An 18,976-nucleotide genomic window follows, 5' to 3' on the forward strand; every position below is an offset into this window, starting at 1 on the left:
TCTGCAAAGGGGAAACATAGAGGTGAGAGACCTATTTGTGAACCCAAATATTACTATCCCTCCCCCATGCCTTGCCTTTCCCATTGAGTGTTAAGCCTCTTTAGAGACAGGAGACTTCTGTGACCTCACTTTGTACCCCCCATGGAGATCATCCTATGCTTTAGGTAGTTTATGTTCAATGAGCACTTGTTGCTGTCAATAATCATGATGGTCATCAGGATCATGCAGATGAGGACCCAGAAGACAGAGGCTCCGCGTCTTGGATTCTTGGCCTTCTGATGAACCCATACTACCTGCTGGCCAGCAGAAGAGGGCAGCACAGCCAGCTCCCCCTTGACATTGTGATCAGCAGTGGCCCTGAGAGAGACATAAGGGGATCTGTACCTCAGCCCAGCATGCCAGCAAGCAAAATTCCTTCTTGTCTGATTAGCCCTAACACTCAACCCTAAGTCCTTTTGATTTTATACCAAACATGAAAACCACAGAGGGCACAATCCAAAGATTACTTTGTCATGGTCTATTTGATTTGTATCAAAAAATAAAAACATAAAACCATGTGTTTTTCATTCCACTCATGATCTTATTTGACTTTTACTTAGCAAAACAATATGCATCTGTGAAGCTAAATGAACTATTCTGTGCTAGACTAAAGCCACACAGTCTGAATAACTGTCATGCAGCCATGATGCTGGAGGAGAGACTTGAAATGTATTACTAAAGATCTGATGATGCAGTTCCTAGAAAAGAGGAAATTCATTCTAGTAAAATAGAAAATCAACCATGCCCCATAACCAAAATTAGGTTGCATACATCTGAATTTGTCCATTAACTGAACTCTTTCAAGGAAAATACCATGTTGTATTCTGTCTGAGATTTTCAAGTGTGGGATTTACAGTCTAAAAGTTATATGTTAGGAAAACTAGGCCATAGAATAATAGTAGGCAGACAAATGAATGAAAGAAATACAGGTTCATTTCACTATTAAATTTGAAGCAGTGAAGGAGGAAGCTCCACAACTAAAGATGATGCTGAAGTCCTTGAGAAGACTCCCCACCCCGAATAGCCTGGCCACATGGGCTGATCATACCCTGTGTGCCACTACCAAGGCCAAAGGGATGGATGCATGTTTTTTGGCAATTTGTCTGCCCAAAATGAGCACAAGATAAAATTTGCATAAAGAGCCACAAGTTCCAGATGAGGGAAGTTGAGGTATTGTGGAGCCTGACGCTTACTTAATTTGTGAAACCCATTTTTAAAAATTTTTGAGACAGGATATCACTATGTAGTTCAGGCTGGCCTTGAACTCACTGTGAACCGCAGGCTGGCCTCAAACTCATGGTGATCCTCCTGCCTCAGCCTCTGGAGTGTTGGGATTACAGGCATGCACCACCACACCTGGCAATGAAACCCATTTTTTAAAAAACACCAAGGATGGATTTAAAATTTTGAATGTTCCTGCCAGCACTATTTAAGAGGCTCTTGAAAGTGAGGCTTATGAAGTTTAACCTTCCTTAGCTACCTTGGGTATCCCTGATGCAGAGAAGAGCTATCAAGTGGATCAAGCCCAGGCACATTTGCTGCCTGAAAAAACCCATTTGCACACATCAGTCACCCCAGAGGAGGTCAAGAACAGAAGTCTGATGTTCAGCGCAATCAGCAAACATATGGCATCTCTATGTCAAGGCCACAGCAACCTTAAAAATGAAGCCAAGCAAAAGGACTCATTTGGCACCATCGCTGGAGTCCTTGAAAAAAGAAATGCTTTCTGGGCCAGGGATTTAGCTCAGTGGTTCTGCTGCCTGCCTCACAAGCACAAGGTCCCAAGTTCGATCCCCAGCACCAAAAAAATAAATAAAAAGAACTGCTTTCTCAGGATGGTAGACCCTTAATCATCGACAGATGCACTGTGCTACAGCTGCTATAGTAAGTGTTCAACATGCATCATCTTCTGGGACCCTCAAAACCACACTTCAATGGGCAAGTATATGACTATGTCAGTTTGCAAGTGAGAAAACTGAAAATTGCACTAGAAACTTGTCCAGTGTCACGCAGCTGGTCTGTGAAAGAACAAGGATACAACCTAATCGCTAGTACCCAGAACCCATATGCTAAGATGCACAGCCCCTCTGTTCTGAGTGGTAGGCTGGTGAAGGGCTTTTTGTCTATTGCATGACACCAGAAGCTGCTGCAAGAATCTTGAGTGCCTCTTTCCCAACAGCACTTAGGACCTTTCCCCTTCGTTCATCACTTTGTTAACTTATCTGCAGTCAAAACGTCATGCCAGGTATACAGAAGCAGCACTTGTGGCTTGGAAATACCACCCCATGTTCTAGAAGCCTCAGAGAGAGACTTATGGATAGCTTCAGTCTCTTGAATCTTTTGGGTCTGAACACTCTCATCCTTGTGTATGGCCAGATGTATCACAATATCCAATGGAGTCGTTTCACTCCGTGAAAACAAATAACATGGGCTTAATTAACAGAATATCCTGCCAAGGTGAGAAAAAGCTAAAAATATGGGTTTTGTTTGACTACACCCTTATTCACAGCTGGTTCAGAAACCAAAGGAGATTCCTTGATGCTTAAAAAGGGAAATAAAATAAGGTATTACCGAGAAGAGCAACCAAGTCAGCCACTGGTTCATTAAGGATACCACCAAAAGTTCCTGAATGAAAATCTTGATCTCTGCATTTCACCTGTAAAATAGGGAAAGGAGATTTGTATTTGGTTCCTTCATTTAAAGCTTTTTTCATGGTGGAAATCATGTCCTAGTGGTGTCCCTTAAGACACAGGCGGGTGACCTCCATATAGAACCTCCCTTTCCATGTTTGTCAGTCACATGAATTGAAAACTATACCTTTCTCTGTTACATGAATCCCCTGAAATTGACTTCATTCTCAAACTATTCCACTAACAGTATTCTATCCAAGATCTCCAAGCCATTCTTAGACAAATTATCAATGCTCATACAGTTGTCTTGCTCTTGGCTTCATAGCATACTGCAGATCACCTCTCTGGAAAAAATTCTCCTCCCTTTCTCAGAACTTTCTTCTGTTTATTCTTTTCTTGCCTGCAGGACAATTCTCTTTATGTCTCCTCTAATAACTTCTTTTCTTCTTCCTCCACAGCTTCATCCTTGGCTGGTTCTTACTTATGCGATACCATTTACTAACTTCATACCTTTAAATCCTCATCCCTGTAGGTCTGATCTTTCATCTAAATCTGTATCTAAAAGTTTTGGTTGCTTCTACTTGTGTGCTTCCAGTTTCTGGAATTCAACAGATCTAGAACTTAATTCAATATCTTCTTCTACGCTTACTCCCTACCATCTTGCTTGTTCCTGTGTATACCACATTACCTGTTTCTAATGAGTTTTTACATTTTTTCTCTTCAGTTCATTCCCTTCCATCATCCCTGCTCAGCTGCACTTGCCTTGCCCTAATCCATCTTTAATGTGCTACCAGATGAATCTTCCATGTAGTTACTTTAGCTTAAAGTCTTGATTTTATTTGGCAATAACCCTAACTAAAGCACTTTCATTTCATAATCTCAGCTCCAAAATCTTATGTTGCCTGGTCCTCCCATCTGATCATAGTTTCTCTCTCCCTTCTCTCTTGTCACTTGAATTTACTACCTGCTCTTTGGTCCTCACAAGATGGCCAGTTCCGTGACCCTTCCAAGATTTCCCAACTTATTGTCCACCTGTCTATATTTTTTCTTCATTGAACCTAAATGGCACTGCTCATAACCCCGACCTCTCTATGGTGCTTGTTTTGATTTGCTGTTCCCCACTTTCTCCATCACATCAATTTGCATTACCCCCAACCTTGGCCAATCCTACCCTCCTAGGCTTTCTCTGGGCCTGGATGTGGAGCGAAGCTGCAGAAAGGTGGCTATCTGCAAAGACAGATGACACTGTAGCCTATACTGCCTGAGATTTCATGCTCCAGTTGGTCTTCTGATTCTTCCCGCATAGCAACCACTTGAGGCATCACTTCTCTGCAGATAAACTTACTATGTACCCAGCAGGAAAAAAACATCATAAAGGTCAACAACAATAAAAGATGCTCTACAACTTTTATCTCTCTACCTATTTGACACCCTTGCGGAAGAGGTGAATTCCTTCCCCTAGCTAGGATCTCATCCCTTCCCCCCTACTCAGTGCCTTTGTTCTCATAAGTATCCCCTTTTTCTCCTGTATCTCCAGCGCTCACTTTTTCCTCAACCTCCTGAAGGCTCTTTTGGACTCTGTGCTCCCTCCAGCTGAGACAGAGAGCTAACAGGAGCTTGTGGCAGATATCAGATAGGAAGTAAACAGGCAGCTGCATTTTTAGATGATAAGAGAAACAAAGAAACTAAATGGTTAATCAAAGACGCAAGAAGGCCAGGAATTTAGCTCAGCGGTTCTGCCTTGTGAGCGCAAGGTCCCAAGTTCGATCCCGGGTACCAAAAAAAAGAAGCAAGCCAGTGCACTTCTTCAGATAAGGAAGAAAGATGCACAGGAAACCAGGATGAGACCCATAAACAGAAGATGTGCCTTGTCCAGTGCTGCTCTGTCTGTGATGTGGCTATCTCTGTCTCTTCCCTATAATAAACTTTTATTTTACTTTAGCCTTGAATAATGGTCCACATAAGATTTCCATTTTATGTGTGACTAAGAATTCATACTAGCCATCTCTCCTTCTCACATCCAAGTTCTTTAAATGAGATTTCTACTGAGGTCTCTGATTTTTTCCCCTTTCACCCCTACATCATCTCTGCAGCTGTATCTTGTAACAGTAAACTATCTGAGAGTTTTTATGCAACCCTATATCCCTGAGACAGTATTCTCATGTCTGGCAATGGGCGCACATTATTTTTTAAGTGCTAAGAATGCATGGTATTTCTATCTGGTCTATAATGTTTGAGCTTCACAATTAGGTCATGTTGACTAATAAGTGGCACTTGGGTCTCCTGTCATCAAGACTCAGCAGTCAGACACCATGGTGAGATTCCAGCATCCCCAGCCTCTGACTTGGAAGTCATCCCCATAGGCTGCTATTCCTGCCTCTAAATTCCAAAGCTATAGTTTCTAAATATTTTAGAAACTATATATTGAGTCACAGACACCTAGGGAATTCTCTCTAAAAAAAAAACAAAACATATACACAAGCACACCACTGGAGTTCATGAACCGCGCTCCCAAACCTCAAGTCTTCTGTAATCTTCAGGCTGTGTCCCAGGTAAAAGCCTCTGGCCTTCCTTTCTAAGATCCCAGAATGGATTCCTCCCTGCTGTTCACAGCCTCCCTCTACAAATGTCCACCAGTACCTTCACCAGGAAGTAGCTGTTTCCTCGGGTTCCATAAGTGAGTGCAGGTTTCCTCTTGCTAAGCCATAGGTTATCTGAGATCACAATGTAGTCTACGCTGGAGAAGAACCGGTCCTTTTCTTTTCTGATAAGTTCCTCCAAAGCAATAGAACCAGCTTCTTCCATCCCTTCCAGAATGAACTTGATATTCACTGGGAGATCCTGGATTACAAACAGAACAAATCGATTGTACAATTTTAGCATTTCCCCTTTAAATAACCTATGATTTGTTTGCATTCAACAGAGATACAGGGGCCGGGATTTAGCTCAGTGGCACCGCGCCTGCCTCGCAAGCGCAAGGTCCTGAGTTTGATCCCCAGTACCAAAAAAAAAAAGAAGGAAAACAGATACATAAAATTATTATTTACATTCATATAGATCCTTTACATCCTCATTGTTAAGCTTTCTTTACAGCATTGAAGTTTTAACTGAGATTGGGGGGAAGATTTCAAGGCAGTGCTCAGGGAATGCACTCCAACATGGACCATCAATTTAGTGCTAAGACAAAGAATTTTGGGGAGTATTTCCTAGAGGTTGCACCCACACCACAGGGTTTTACTGTACTGTGGAGAGAAGGCGTTTTTTTCCTTCTCCCCAAAAGGAATTTTTGAAGAAAATTCACTCAATTACAAAACATTCTTCTGTCCTTATAATTCTGGTAATAATAAATGAGAAATTTTTTCCTTCGAATGATTGTTAAGCCTAAGCATAATTTTTATTTCCAGTACCTATTATTTTTCAGTGATGATTTCAATCTGACTTTTAATGTATTTGAGGGCTTTGATTTTGCAACATAATGGAAGTTGTTTTTCACTAGTTAGCATTAGGGCACAGAACAGCTCCTTTAAAATTTTTACATGTGTCTTTCCCAGTTGCATTTTAATCCCCCTCTCTCTTTCTCTCTTTCTCACTCTGTATAATTTATAACTTCTTATCTCTGCAAACCACATTATGAAGAGAGATCAAGGTTTTTCCTAGAGCACAGAATACTTGTAGGAGAGCTCTAATGGGAATTACATGTGGATAATAGACATAGTACAAAAATGCTAATCAGTCATAGTGAATAGGACAGACCACCACAGATCAACAAATGCAGGATGAGTAGAGGATTGTGTATTAGAAAGTAAGTGACCTTCAGCCATTCAGCTGAATAAGGACATTTGAGGATAAGGATTGCTCAGATATATCAGTTGCACTTCTGTGCATCTTAGAAAGTAGAACTGAAGTTCTAAAATTTTAATATTCACAAAAAGATTACTAACGCTTAATAAGTACACAATTGTTGAAATATCATTGGAAATGGTTAAGAATTTTCTAGTAAATCACATTTAATAAACTATAAACCAAACCAACATCTGCTAAGTGTTGGAGGCCTGGAAGCCAGATCTCCGTTTGGTTTCTATGCTGTTCCTCAACACTTCAGGGACCTGGGACAAGCTGTGTGAAATGAGCTTCTGGCAGCTCATTTCTCTATCTATGAAACTGGAATAGTAATACTACTTGATTTTCCTCTTCGTAAAATAGTCCAGTGAGATAAAGTGAGTTTAAATGCTGTGTCAGCAAGAAAAAAAGATGGAACGGAGGAAGAAACCAACCCCCACAAAGACCTGGTACAGTAGAGGATCTTTGCAGATGCTTCTGCAATTAATCCTTTCAAACAATCCTTTCTATGAGGCAGAGAGGATAATCTCTAGTTTACAGGTGAGGAAAATCAGGAAACAGACTTGTCTGAGGATAATGAATATTTCTTATGTTTCATTTGTGGGTATGTAACTTTCAGAGATGAAATTTAAAAAGCAGAGCAGATTTTGGCCTTTACATAAAAATTTGCGATAAATATTGGCTCTGAAGGAAAGATAGAGAGAAAGGGAGAGATGGTAGGGAGGGAGAATTATAAGAAGAGGAAGAAGGAGGGAGAGAAAGAGAAAGGAGAAAGATCAAAGCCACATTATTTAGGGATTTTTGTGTTTGTTTTTGTTTTATTAGTACATGTTTTCAGCAGGTGATGTTCACATTCATTTCAGGGAGTAGGTACATGTACTTAGTGTATCTTAATTATTTTTATTCCCCTTCCCCTCCCCATTCTTCTCCCTCCCTCCATCTCTAGATTCCCCCCCTTTTCATTTTTTGTGTTCATGTTTGCAACACATACTGATTACATTCATTTTGAGTCGTTGGTACATGTACATGACATATGTGTACATGACATGTACATTTTTTTACATCCCCTTCCCCTTCTCCTCTTTCTCTTCCCCCCACCCTCAGTCTCTTGGTCCCTTTCCTATTTCCAAAAGATGTATCTTCCTGTTTCCTTTTATCAATCTTTTATTTTGCTCTGTTAGTTCAGTGAGTGCCCTGGAGGAGAAGACAGTTTTGTATAATGATCAGCAAGCCCCGGCCAGAAACATGACCTGATTTGTTGAGCGTGTCTTTCTCAGGGAGGTAAAGGAGTAGAGTAGTTACCTCCCTCTGCTTGTGTTATGTCTTAAGAGAAAACAAATTCCTGACAGAGATGCTGCTAGCATCTGATGAAACAGTCCAGTTTGCCCTGAAGGACAGCTCCTGGGAGAGGTCAAGGTCTGAGCCTTGGGCCTTGGGCATGGCTGGGGGCATCCCACATGGACTCATATTCATCCTGTGAGACAGCATCCCTAGACTGACTGTCTTGCAGCTCCCAAAGCACAGGCAAGATGAACACATGGGGGTGAACTCAAACTTGTATCTCAGGAGCCTGCATCATACCTCCATAGCCTTTTCTACGGTGCTGGAGTGATGAAAACAGGCAGGGGGCTTGCTCTGGGAAATGCTCCATTTTTCCCTTTGCCCATGAATCCAACAAATGGACCCCATTTCCTTCTTAAATATCTAGTGTCAACATGCTTAATGCACTTAACCCATGAATGTAAGATGAGGACATATGGAAAGGTTGTACATGTTTTAAGGTTAGTGCCACAAGAGCTAACCTTACACTTGGTGGAGCAAGTTTCGAACTGGCTGTCTCGTACCCTTCCTATCTCACCATCTGCAAAGCTGACACAAAGCTTCACTGATATTATAATGCCACACTGAACAATGTTTAGATTACCTGCCTCTGAATATTTGTGTAAAATAGCAATCACAGGATCAAAACCTTGCTACTATTAAACTTCGTGCTCTAAACTGCACTTTGAGGAATGTTCAATAACAGGTACCCAGTAAGTTGGGTGTGAGCAGAAGAGAAACTGTTCCAAAGAGCTCTGAGTAGCTCCCTGGAATCTGCAACCACCTGAGCATGTCCAAAGGTCCCCTGTGAAACAGAGAGTGGAGCCTGAGTAGTGCACTAGTGTACGTCAGCCTCAGAACCTCTTCCACTGCCTGGTCGTCTGCATTTCCCCAGCTGTAAATCCCAGGGAAGTAGCTAGCAGGCTGACTTCCCTGTGGAGAAGCCCTGGAAGTTGGGATGTAGAAACTGTTCCCCTTTCTCACACCATTCCTCACCTGAAAGCTACCCCCTTGCTTCACACATTTCCCTGAACACTGAGCTAGCCCAGCAATAATGGTGAGACTTCTTCACCAGCACCCTGAGTGGGAGGTGAAGGCTGATGGCAGTGAAGGGCCAGGCTCCTGATCTCAAGCTCGTGCGTGATCTAACCGGCCACTTTAGGCTGAAATGGAAGTAAGCAGTGAAACACAGAATGTCCAAAACCCGAATCAGTGAACTCATCCTTACAGAATCTGAGACCTAAGGATAGCAAGTCACTTGCCCATAACCACACAGTAAATTTAATCCTGTGAGAATCTAGACACATTCCTTAGCAGAAGGTAAAAAACTGGTTGAAGACAAAACTACTCTTGTGAGAATATGGTAAGATATAGTTAAAGATGCAAACTTGAATCCACCTATAATGTCCTCTGGTGGACATTATTATATCTCCATTAATGTATCTCCTCCAAGCTGCTCCCTAATCTCTTTCCACACTCCTTATCTGAGCACCTAAGAAAAACTACTGGAAGAGACCTAAGAATTCAGACAAGATGTCAAGTAGCAGAAGATTCTGCCTTGTTAATTTGCAAAATAGCTAATATATTTGTTTAAATGTATGTGTGGCTCTGTTAAAACCGTACTTTGTGATGAGAAGGAAGAGACAATTTAAAAGAAAAGGATTTTTTTTTAAAGTCACAATTGCAGATAGAACCTGCCACCTGTGGTGCATTTACCCCCTGACCAACACCAAATGAAGGATTTCACACCTTGGCTGCAGCCATTTGCCAACTCCAAGCCCACTTTGTGTTTTGTTCTCCCTTGACAGCAGAGGCACCAAGAGGTGGTTCCCCATCAGCCAGCAGAGGCACCCACCAACCAACCAACCTGATAGTAGAGAAAAACAATACCTTGGGAGAGAAGGTAAGTCCCAGAGAGTTGGCAGCTCCAAGGAGAAATGAAGTACTAGGACAACACTGCTAGCCTCAAAGAAAAGCTCATGGCAATTGTAAACTACAAAGACAGCATGGAGTTTTACCCTCAAAGTGACTCTTTCATGGCAGGTTAGAGTTGGAAAAGAAGCCCAGTGCAGCACCCACCATATTGCCAAAGAGCGCTTAACAAGGTGCCATTTTGGGAAGAAGTTAAAATGTTTAAAAGTGAGTCACAGAACAAATACAAAAGAACTCCATTTTAGCGTTTCTAGTGTCACCCTTTCCACGGTGACTGGGTAAGAGACAGCTACAGGAGACAGCCACAGAGAGGGTGCTGCCTAGGCATACACCCCCTCAGAAGTTTAAGCTTAGGTCAGGAGGACCTGGGCCCCAGCCTCTATGATGAGAAACCAGGCCTAGAAAGTGTGGCTTTCAGAGGCAGCTGGATCTGAAAGTGTTGGTATTCAGTCCTGCAGTCTACTTGAACCCCTGCCTGCTGCCTATATCCTGCAGAGACCATGGTCTGATTGTTCTCCCTGTCTACCATTCTGAGCAGGGTCATGCTTTGGCTCAGATGGATGCTATAGTCCAGGGTGTTGAACAGAGGGGCCTCTGAAGGTGGTGGGTACATCACAAACCCACAGGCTGTGAAGCTATGTGGAGAAAATCATTACCTCCTGGATTCCAAGACACCAGATCCTGGAAAGAAATCACTCATTCAAAAAGACAGAGGAGTTTTTTTATTCATTTTTTTTCTTTTTCCTTCATTGGTGTGTTTTTTTTTTTTTTTTGGTGGTTTGGTGTTTTTGTACCTTTCTCCTTCTCTCTTTTTTTTCTTTTTATTTTTTTTATTTTTTTTTCCTCTGTGTTTTCTTCTTTTTATTATTTATTCTTTTTGTTACTTTTACCTAATACTATGAATTTCCTTTCACTCCTCAACAGGATCCTTCATCTCACTTTTCTCTCTTTCTCATCTCATGATTTTTAAAATTGTTTCCTTCATTTTCTGGTTCTCACTCCCTTTATCCTTATTTGTACAGCCATTAACTTTAATAAGTCATCAGACAGTTAATCCTATGCTATTTCTGTTGAATACTTCCATTGTTATCGGAGGCAGAGTCGCTGCACTTATTAGATATTGAGTGTATGTTGCTATTTTATTTGTCTCAGAGTTTATACTGTAATCATAGATCTCTTTTCTATGGTTAAGGATAGCACATTATTGGTTCTTAGGTGTCCACTTTGTCTTTGGTGCTACGACTGTTGCTGATTGTATCGCTGCTGGCAATGTGGCCTAGTTGCTGTTATTAATTAATGTCTTCTCGCTATGCCAATAGCTGGATTGTACTTGGGTCCTTGGTTGCTGGGCCAAATACTTTGCAGCCTTCTCTCCCGAATAAATGGAGGTGGTTGGATCTTGGGCCAGAAGCAGAGGCCTACACTTAGCCGGGCCTAGAGCTCATCACTGAAAGCAGACACTGACTAAAGAGATCTTCATACTAGCAATAAAGTTTTCGACTATAACCAGTCTATAAATCTCAGCACAAAAACAAAGCAAAACAAAAAACAATAGAAACATGAGAAGACATGATAGTAAAATGTTCCCCAAAACTCCTAACTCTCCCAAAGCTAATCCATGAAGCATTTCAGGGGAAGAAATCAAAAGCCACAGAGCTGAATGATTTGAAAGGAGAGAGAAGAGTCTAAAAAACAGATCAATGAGGTGCTTGGTGAAGCTGAAAGAAGATATAACTAAACAGATAATGAACTTAATAAACAAAATGATCTGAGAGTTTACAGGAGATACTGATAAGCGGCTATCTGAGCTAAATAAAATGTAACAGTTTAGCACAGAATAGAGTTCATGAAAATGTACTAGAAAGAAATTCAGATTAAAAATTCTATGGAAAGTATGGGTAGTAGAAGTTACCAATGTAGGATAGAGATCAGAACCAGAAAAGAGGGCTGATATGGGTAACAGCATATTCAAAGATGCACCAAAAATAACAAGAGATGGGCCAGGTATTTAGCTCAGTGGTTCTGGCGCCTACCTCACAAGTGCAAGGTCCTGAGTTCAATCCCCAGTACCAAAAAAATAAATAACTAACAAGAGAACATGAAAAATTTATTGAACAGCTGAGAAAGACATAAAGGAAGACAATCTATTAATAGGAATTAGTAAAATATCAGCAGATAGCACATATGGCATTAAAAAACCTGTCTACAGAAATCATAGAAAACTTTCCAAATATAGGGAAATAATTTAACATATAGGTAAGTGAGGCATATAAAACCCCACATAGCCATGAACAATAAAGAACCTCTCCATAACACACTATAATCACAATCTCTGAAGTTCAACACAAGAACTGATTCTTAAAAGCTGTTAGAGAAAGACAACAAATCATTTAAAATGTAACCCTATTAGAATTATAGCAAAAATATAAGAATCAAGATATATCATGTAAAGGTACAAATTCCCAATGATGAATGTCAGCATATTGTATACATAAAATGTAACAATAAATTTAATGAAAAAAAAAAGAATTATAGAAGACTTCTCAACACAAACCTTGAAGGTCAGGAGAGCTTGGAGTGAAATATTTCAAGCACTAAAAGAAAACAACTTCCAACCCAGACTGATATGTCCTGCAAAACTGTCTTTCAAAATTGATGGAGAAATAAGGTCTGTCCATGACAAAGAGCACCTTAAGAAATTCATGACCACCAAACCAGCACTCCAAAACATTCTCAAGAATATACTAGAAAAAGACAATGAAGTTGACAATGCAAAATGTCTAATAGAATGAATTACCAGGCAGGGGGAGAAGTTAAGTAGAAAAGAAAAAAAGGTAAACAGCAACAGGAAAATACTGCAATGACAGTAATTCTTTTCTGTAATAACTCTCAATGTGAATGGTCTACTTACTTAATCAAATGATACAAATTGGAAGAATGAACCAAGAAACAAATTTAAACAGTAAGCTGTATACAAGAAACACATTTAATCCAAAAAACTTCATAGACTAAACCCCCAAAAGATGGAAAATATTCCCTGCAACAGGGAATATTGAAAATAAGGAGTGGCTATCCTATTTTCAGCCAAAACTGATCAGAAGAGGCAAAAAGTCACTACACATTGGTTAGGTGAATAATTGAGCAGGAAGAGATAGAAATTATAATCATATATGCAAAAATCACCAACACACACAACTTCATAAAACAAACACTATTGGACATTAAAGATCTAATAAACATCAACCCAATTATAATGGAAAACCTCAGTACCCCAACAAATAGATCAACTAGTCAAAAAAAAAATCAATAAAGAAATAAGAGTTGAACATAACCTTTGGACAAATAGACTTCATAGATCTCTACAGTGTTCCACCCAACAATGACAGAATACACATTCTTCTCAGCAGCACATGGACCTTTCTCCAAAGTTCCACATAGTAGCCCATAAAGCATGCTTAAGGAAATGCAAAAGAATTGAAATTGTCCCATACATATTATCAGATCATAGCAAGATGAAACTAGAAATCAATGGCAAAAGAAACCACGGAATTATGCAAATGCATGAATATTAAGCAATACACTCTTGAATAATCAATGAATCACAGAAGAAATCAAAGTAGACATTAGACAGTAGAAAAATCCTTAGCCAATCTTACTTAAAAAAAAAAAAAAAAGACCCAAATCAATGTAATTAGAAATGAAAAAGGTGAAATCACAATGAAAACTGCCAATATCCAGAAGGATATTAGCTGCTACTTCAAAAACCTGTACTCCAATAAATTGGAGAAACTAGAAGAAATTGATAGGTTCCTGAATACCTATAAATTACCAAAACTGAACCAAGAAGATATAAAACCCTGAAATATCCAATAACAGGAAAGGAAATTGCAGAAGTAATAAAACAAAAAACCTATCAAGTAAGAAAACTCATACCTTAGGATTCACTCCTGAATTCTACAAAAATATCAGGAAAAATCTAATGTCAATACTCCTCAAACTCTTTGATGAAACTGAAAGGAAAGGAGCACTCCCAAAGTCATTCCTGGAAGCTAGCATAATCATGATTCCAAAGCCAGACGGAGATCCAACCAAAAAAGAGATCTACAGGCCAAACTGTTTAATGAACTAAGACACAAAAATCTTCATCAAGACACTATCAAGCAGAATATAACAAATCATCAAAAAGATCATATATCATGACCAATTAAGCTTCATCTCAGGGATTCAAAGATGGTTCAACATATGCAAATCAATGAATGTAATACATCACATAAACAATTCCAAGGACAAAAATCACATGATCTTATCAACAGATGCAGAAAAAGCCTTTGACAAAATCCAACATCCATTCATGATAAAAACCCTGAAGAAAACAGAAATACAAGTACCTTATCTCAATCTGATAAAAGCCATTTATGACAAACCTCCTGCCAACACCATATTAAATGGGGAAACCTTGAAAGTTTTCCTTCTAAAATCAGGAACAAGATAAGGATGTCCACTATCACCACTCCTGATCAATATTGTATGCAATACCTTTGGCAGAGGTTTCAGGCCAGAGAAAGAAATAAAAAAGATATATATAAGAAGGAAAGGAAGTTGAATTATCATTATTTTCAGACGACATGATCCTCTACACAGAAGACCCACAAAAGACTCCTAGAATAACCAAATTCAGTAAAGTAGCAGGATACAAAATCAACACATAAAAATCAACAGCATTCCTGTACATAAATGATCTGAGAAAGAAATTATGAAAATAATACCATTCACAATACCATCAAGAAAATCTAAATACTTAGGATTTAAGCTAACCAAGGAAGTGAAAGACCTCTACAATGAAAACTACAGCACTTTGAAAAGGGAGATTGAAGAGGGCATCAGGAAATGGAAAGATGTTCCCTGTTCCTGGATAGGCAGAGTCAATATTGTCAAAATGGCCATACTCCCAAAACTGATGTACAAATTTAATGTAATCCCAACAGCATTCCTCACAGAACTAGAGAAGATAATCCTAAAATTCATACAAAACCAGAAGAGACCAAGAAAAGCAAAGGCAATCCTGGATAATAAGATCAAAGCAAGAGGCATCACAATGCCAGATTTCAAGTTATTTTACAAAACTTACAGAGATGAAACAGCATGGTACTAGAACAAAAACAGACACGTGGATCAACAACATAATAGAGGATGCAGAAATAACCCCAGGCACATCCAGCCATCTGATCTTTGACAAGGGGCCAAAAACATATAGCAGAACAAGATAGCCTCTTTAGCAAATGGTGCTGGGGAAACTGGCTATCTACATGTAGAAGATTGAATTTAGATTTGTGTCTCTCACTATGTACAGGTATTCTTCATTTAATGACTTACCTGTTTAACAATTGTTCAGACTCATGAGATGCTGTTGGGACTTACGACACGTCCTTTGGACTTATGACCCATCTTTTTTTGTATACTTCTGTACATCTTGTTTATAGAGCCTGGTGTCTTTTTTGTACCATACACCTTGTTTATATAGTACTGTAACTTTTGTTGATTGTACTATATAGTACAGTACTATCACTTTATGTTCTGTTATACATTACTGCATGTAAAAGTTATGCTGATAAAAGCAAAGTTATCAAGTTGGGAGTTTCCTTTGACCATTTCTTTGTTCTAAATATTATAATATACATACTATATACAATTCCTCATTTAGCAATAAATTAATTAACAACCTAGTTGAGAGAATGGAACTCAGTTATTAAACAAGGAGTGTCTGTACTAAACTAAAATCAAAATAGATCAAAGAGCTAAATGTTAAAAGAAACAATCTGCTGGAAGACAAAATAACTACAACTCTTGAAGACATAGACATAGGCAAGGACTTTCTGAACAGAATCCCAATTGCACAAGAAATAACATCAACAATTAACAAATGTCATTCTATCAAACTAAAAAGCTTTTGCACAGCAAAGGAAATAACCAACAGAATGAAGAGACAACCTACAGAATGAGAAAAAAATTTGGCGGTTACCTCTCAGAGGACTAACATCTAGAATACATAAAGAACTGAGAGAGAGAGAGAGAGAGAGAGCCTTCAAAATGGAAGACACAGTCCAAAAATGGGCAAATAGATGTTTCTCAGAAGAAGTATAAATGGTGAATAAATACATGAAAAAAATTCCACCTCTCTGACCATTAGAGAAATGCAAAAAAAACAACACTGAGATTCCATCTTACTCCAGAAAGAATGGCTATCATTAAGAAATCAAATGACAATTGCTCGCAATAGGGAGGAGGAACCTTCTATGTTGATTGGTGCCAATGTAAATTAGCACAACCACAATGGAAACCAGCATAGAGATTCCACAAAAAAATAAAACTAGAAATTCCATTTAATCCAGCTATTCCTCTTCTAGGTATTTTCCCAAAAGAGTTAAAGACATCATATTACAGTGATACAGGCATACCTAAGTTTATAGCAATACAACTCATAATAGCTAAGTCATGGAAGCAGCCTGTATGTCCATCAACAGGTGAATGGATAAAGAAAATGTGGTGTTTATACACAATGGAGTACTACTGTGCCATAAAGATAAACTTAAGTTATATAAGAAAATGGAGGGCCGGGGATTTAGCTCAGTGGTTCTGGTACCTGCCTTGAAAGTGCAAGGACCCGAGTTCAATCCCCAGTACCAAAAAAAGAAAAAAAAAGAAAATGGATGCGCCTTGAGACAATAATGTTAAGTGAAATAAATCAAACACACAAGCTTAAATAAGCACATGGTTTCTCTTACACGAATATAGATAAAGAGCAAAATATAAGATAGAAAATAAGAAATACAGAGACAGATCTTTTGCAAATGGCAAGGGGACCAAGTGATTGAGGGAGAGGGACGGGAAAGGAAAGAGAAAAGAATTGTGCTACGTTATGTACATTTACCAAGTCCCCACGAAGAATGTGACCACGTACTGGAAACATGCACTAATAAAAAGTAAAAACTGAAAAAACCCAAAACAACAACAAAAACAAGTCTCAGCCGATAAGAACTTAGCCACAGTTTAGTGGTTGCCAATGTAGGCTAGAATCCATATTCAGAGTATTGTCACTGCCACTAATGAGGATGCTTTTTCTTTGTTTTTAATAAAACTGGGGATTGAACCTACTGCTGTAGGGGACAGGGAAAGGGGAGGTTACCAGAACCTCTGCAGTGAGTCCTGGTCTCCTGCGAGCCACGGCAGTAACACGGTGAATTACAGGAAAGGTAGAAAAATGAGACTGAGAAGAAGCTGAGCTTTGGGTCTGATCAGTGCTGCTCTGGACGGCGAAGACGAAAGCCCCCAGTTTATGGCACTAACAAATGTAACAAACGACTTGCAGAGAGTTCAGTACATCCTACATAAACAAGATGTAACAATCCAAGAACAATGAGGAACTGAGTAGATGTTTGTTCCTCCCAGGATGTTTTCAGCTCCCAGGATGTTATCCTGGAGCATCACAGCATCACCGGATCATTGAGGTCTCAGTTGTGACCCCAGGCCAAAATGGAATTATGTCTCGGAATTCCATAGCTGGGCTGTAGGCAGGAGAACTAGGATAACCAAATGATTTTTCCCTAAAATTATGTAGCATTGCTCCCGACCTACTGCCATTGCACTGAGCTATTTTCACAGTCCATTTTTTCATTCTTATTTTTTTATTTTGAGACAAGGTCTTGCCAAGTTGCTAACTGGACTGCTTTAACTGAGTAAGTTCCCTAACCTTCCCAAGCCTTACTCTTATTGGTTAAAAGGGTATAACTGTGCTATGCATCTCCAAAAGTTACTGGGGAAGATAAACAACATGCTGCAATTGAGTGGGGACAAAGTAAGCAACGCAAATTATATTGTTATCACCACCGTCCTCACCCTCTCTCCAGTCACAGCTAGTCACCTACTTGCTCCAAGGCTCTGAAGGTGCTAACAGCATTAATCCAAGCTAAGACTGGGCCTTTGTTGTCTGTTGCTCCTCGTCCATACAGCTTTCCTTTAAAAATAGAAGAGGAATTTTCAAAAAAGTATGGAGACCTCTGCAATTTGCATTTGTTAAAGACCTATGCCTTTTATAGGCAATAATCTTAGAAATACTTTTAATGTTCCAAGCACAAATCTTGATCTAAAATTGCGAAGTGTTATTTCTTACATACAAATAGTATGGTCAACAGCCAATTAGATAAAAGGAGCTAATTTGAAACAAACACATTCCACTGGCCTCCACAGTAGTCAGTTATTTTATCCAAACTCATTAAGGGGAACCTGAGGATTTGTTGTAGAACAATATTTACCTCAATCTCTCATTTTGAGATTTTACAGTTGGCAAAATGAGAAAAAGATGTGTATACATCTCTGTTAACTTTTCTTCTTTTTCTTATAAAATACAAGTTATATTTGGCTTTTTTTTTTTTTTTTTTTTGGTACCAGGGATCGAACTCAGGCCCTTGCGCTTGCGCAGCAGGCAGCAAAACCACGGAGCTAAATCCCCGGCCCTATCTTTGGCATTTTTAAAAAGAAAAAGGTTTGACCTCCAGTGCCCGAGAGCCCCTATGTAGAGGCACAGAGTTTTGTAGTTTCAAAAGGGAAAGCAATTCAACCTCAATGACCAATTTGTAGACTAGGAAAACAGCACTTCTCTTTGTCCTTACTGACCATTAAGGACCTGGAGCTTGGGTAGGATCACATTTTAAATTCTTAAACCTTGTGAGTAAGCCCTGTCTGCCAATAACCAGAGCACAGAGGAATCAGCATGTTACTGACCATCCACCTCCATCAGTGTGTAAGGATCAGTGAGCCACCCATCATCCTGGTGAGCAGATTGAACATCCAGGTGCCCATAGAAGCACACAGTAGGTTTCTTTGGATCATTCCCCAGATGAGCCAGTATGATGGGAGGTATGGGAAGACTCTGGCCACCAGGCAGCTGTAGGAGAATAATAAATTATAGTGTTAAAAAACAAAACTTGCATTGTTTTTCCAGAAAATTCAGAATATGAAATTAGGTGTTGTGTCTATTCTGTTCCACTGTTCCTGTAAATCAGTGGTCCCCAACTATTTTTGGGACCAGGGATAGTTTTGTGGAAGACAGTTTTTCCATAGATGGGGTGGGAAATGGTTTTGGCATGATTCAAGTGTATTACATTTATTTCTATTATTATTACAGTGTAATATATAATGAAATAATTACACAACTCACC

The 18,976-nt window shown here is 39.4% G+C and overlaps 1 protein-coding gene and 1 long non-coding RNA gene across 8 annotated transcripts in view; one reads left to right on the forward strand and one right to left on the reverse strand.

Moving 5' to 3' along the window:
* LOC106010822 (uncharacterized) overlaps positions 1 to 18,976 on the forward strand; it is a 58,898-nt gene that overhangs the window by 16,950 nt on the left and 22,972 nt on the right. The window contains exon 2 of the long non-coding RNA XR_001184542.3: positions 9,638 to 9,732. This is a non-coding gene — a long non-coding RNA (uncharacterized LOC106010822). The remainder of the gene's footprint in view (positions 1 to 9,637; positions 9,733 to 18,976) is intronic.
* Positions 1 to 18,976, reverse strand: part of Cndp1 (carnosine dipeptidase 1) — a 57,890-nt gene that overhangs the window by 10,865 nt on the left and 28,049 nt on the right. For all 7 annotated transcript variants that reach the window (XM_021242154.2, XM_004861945.4, XM_004861943.2 and 4 more), the window contains exons 4-7: positions 18,540 to 18,702; positions 17,684 to 17,772; positions 5,310 to 5,510; positions 2,611 to 2,695 (exon numbers count right to left, since the gene is read on the reverse strand). In XM_021242154.2, the coding sequence (XP_021097813.2) occupies positions 2,611 to 2,695; positions 5,310 to 5,510; positions 17,684 to 17,772; positions 18,540 to 18,702 (538 nt within the window). The remainder of the gene's footprint in view (positions 1 to 2,610; positions 2,696 to 5,309; positions 5,511 to 17,683; positions 17,773 to 18,539; positions 18,703 to 18,976) is intronic.

Source organism: Heterocephalus glaber, unplaced genomic scaffold, assembly GCF_053883595.1.
Source record: "Heterocephalus glaber isolate CG9 unplaced genomic scaffold, H.glaber_assembly_v1.0 deba00000331, whole genome shotgun sequence".
Classification (NCBI taxonomy): Eukaryota; Metazoa; Chordata; class Mammalia; order Rodentia; family Bathyergidae; genus Heterocephalus; species Heterocephalus glaber.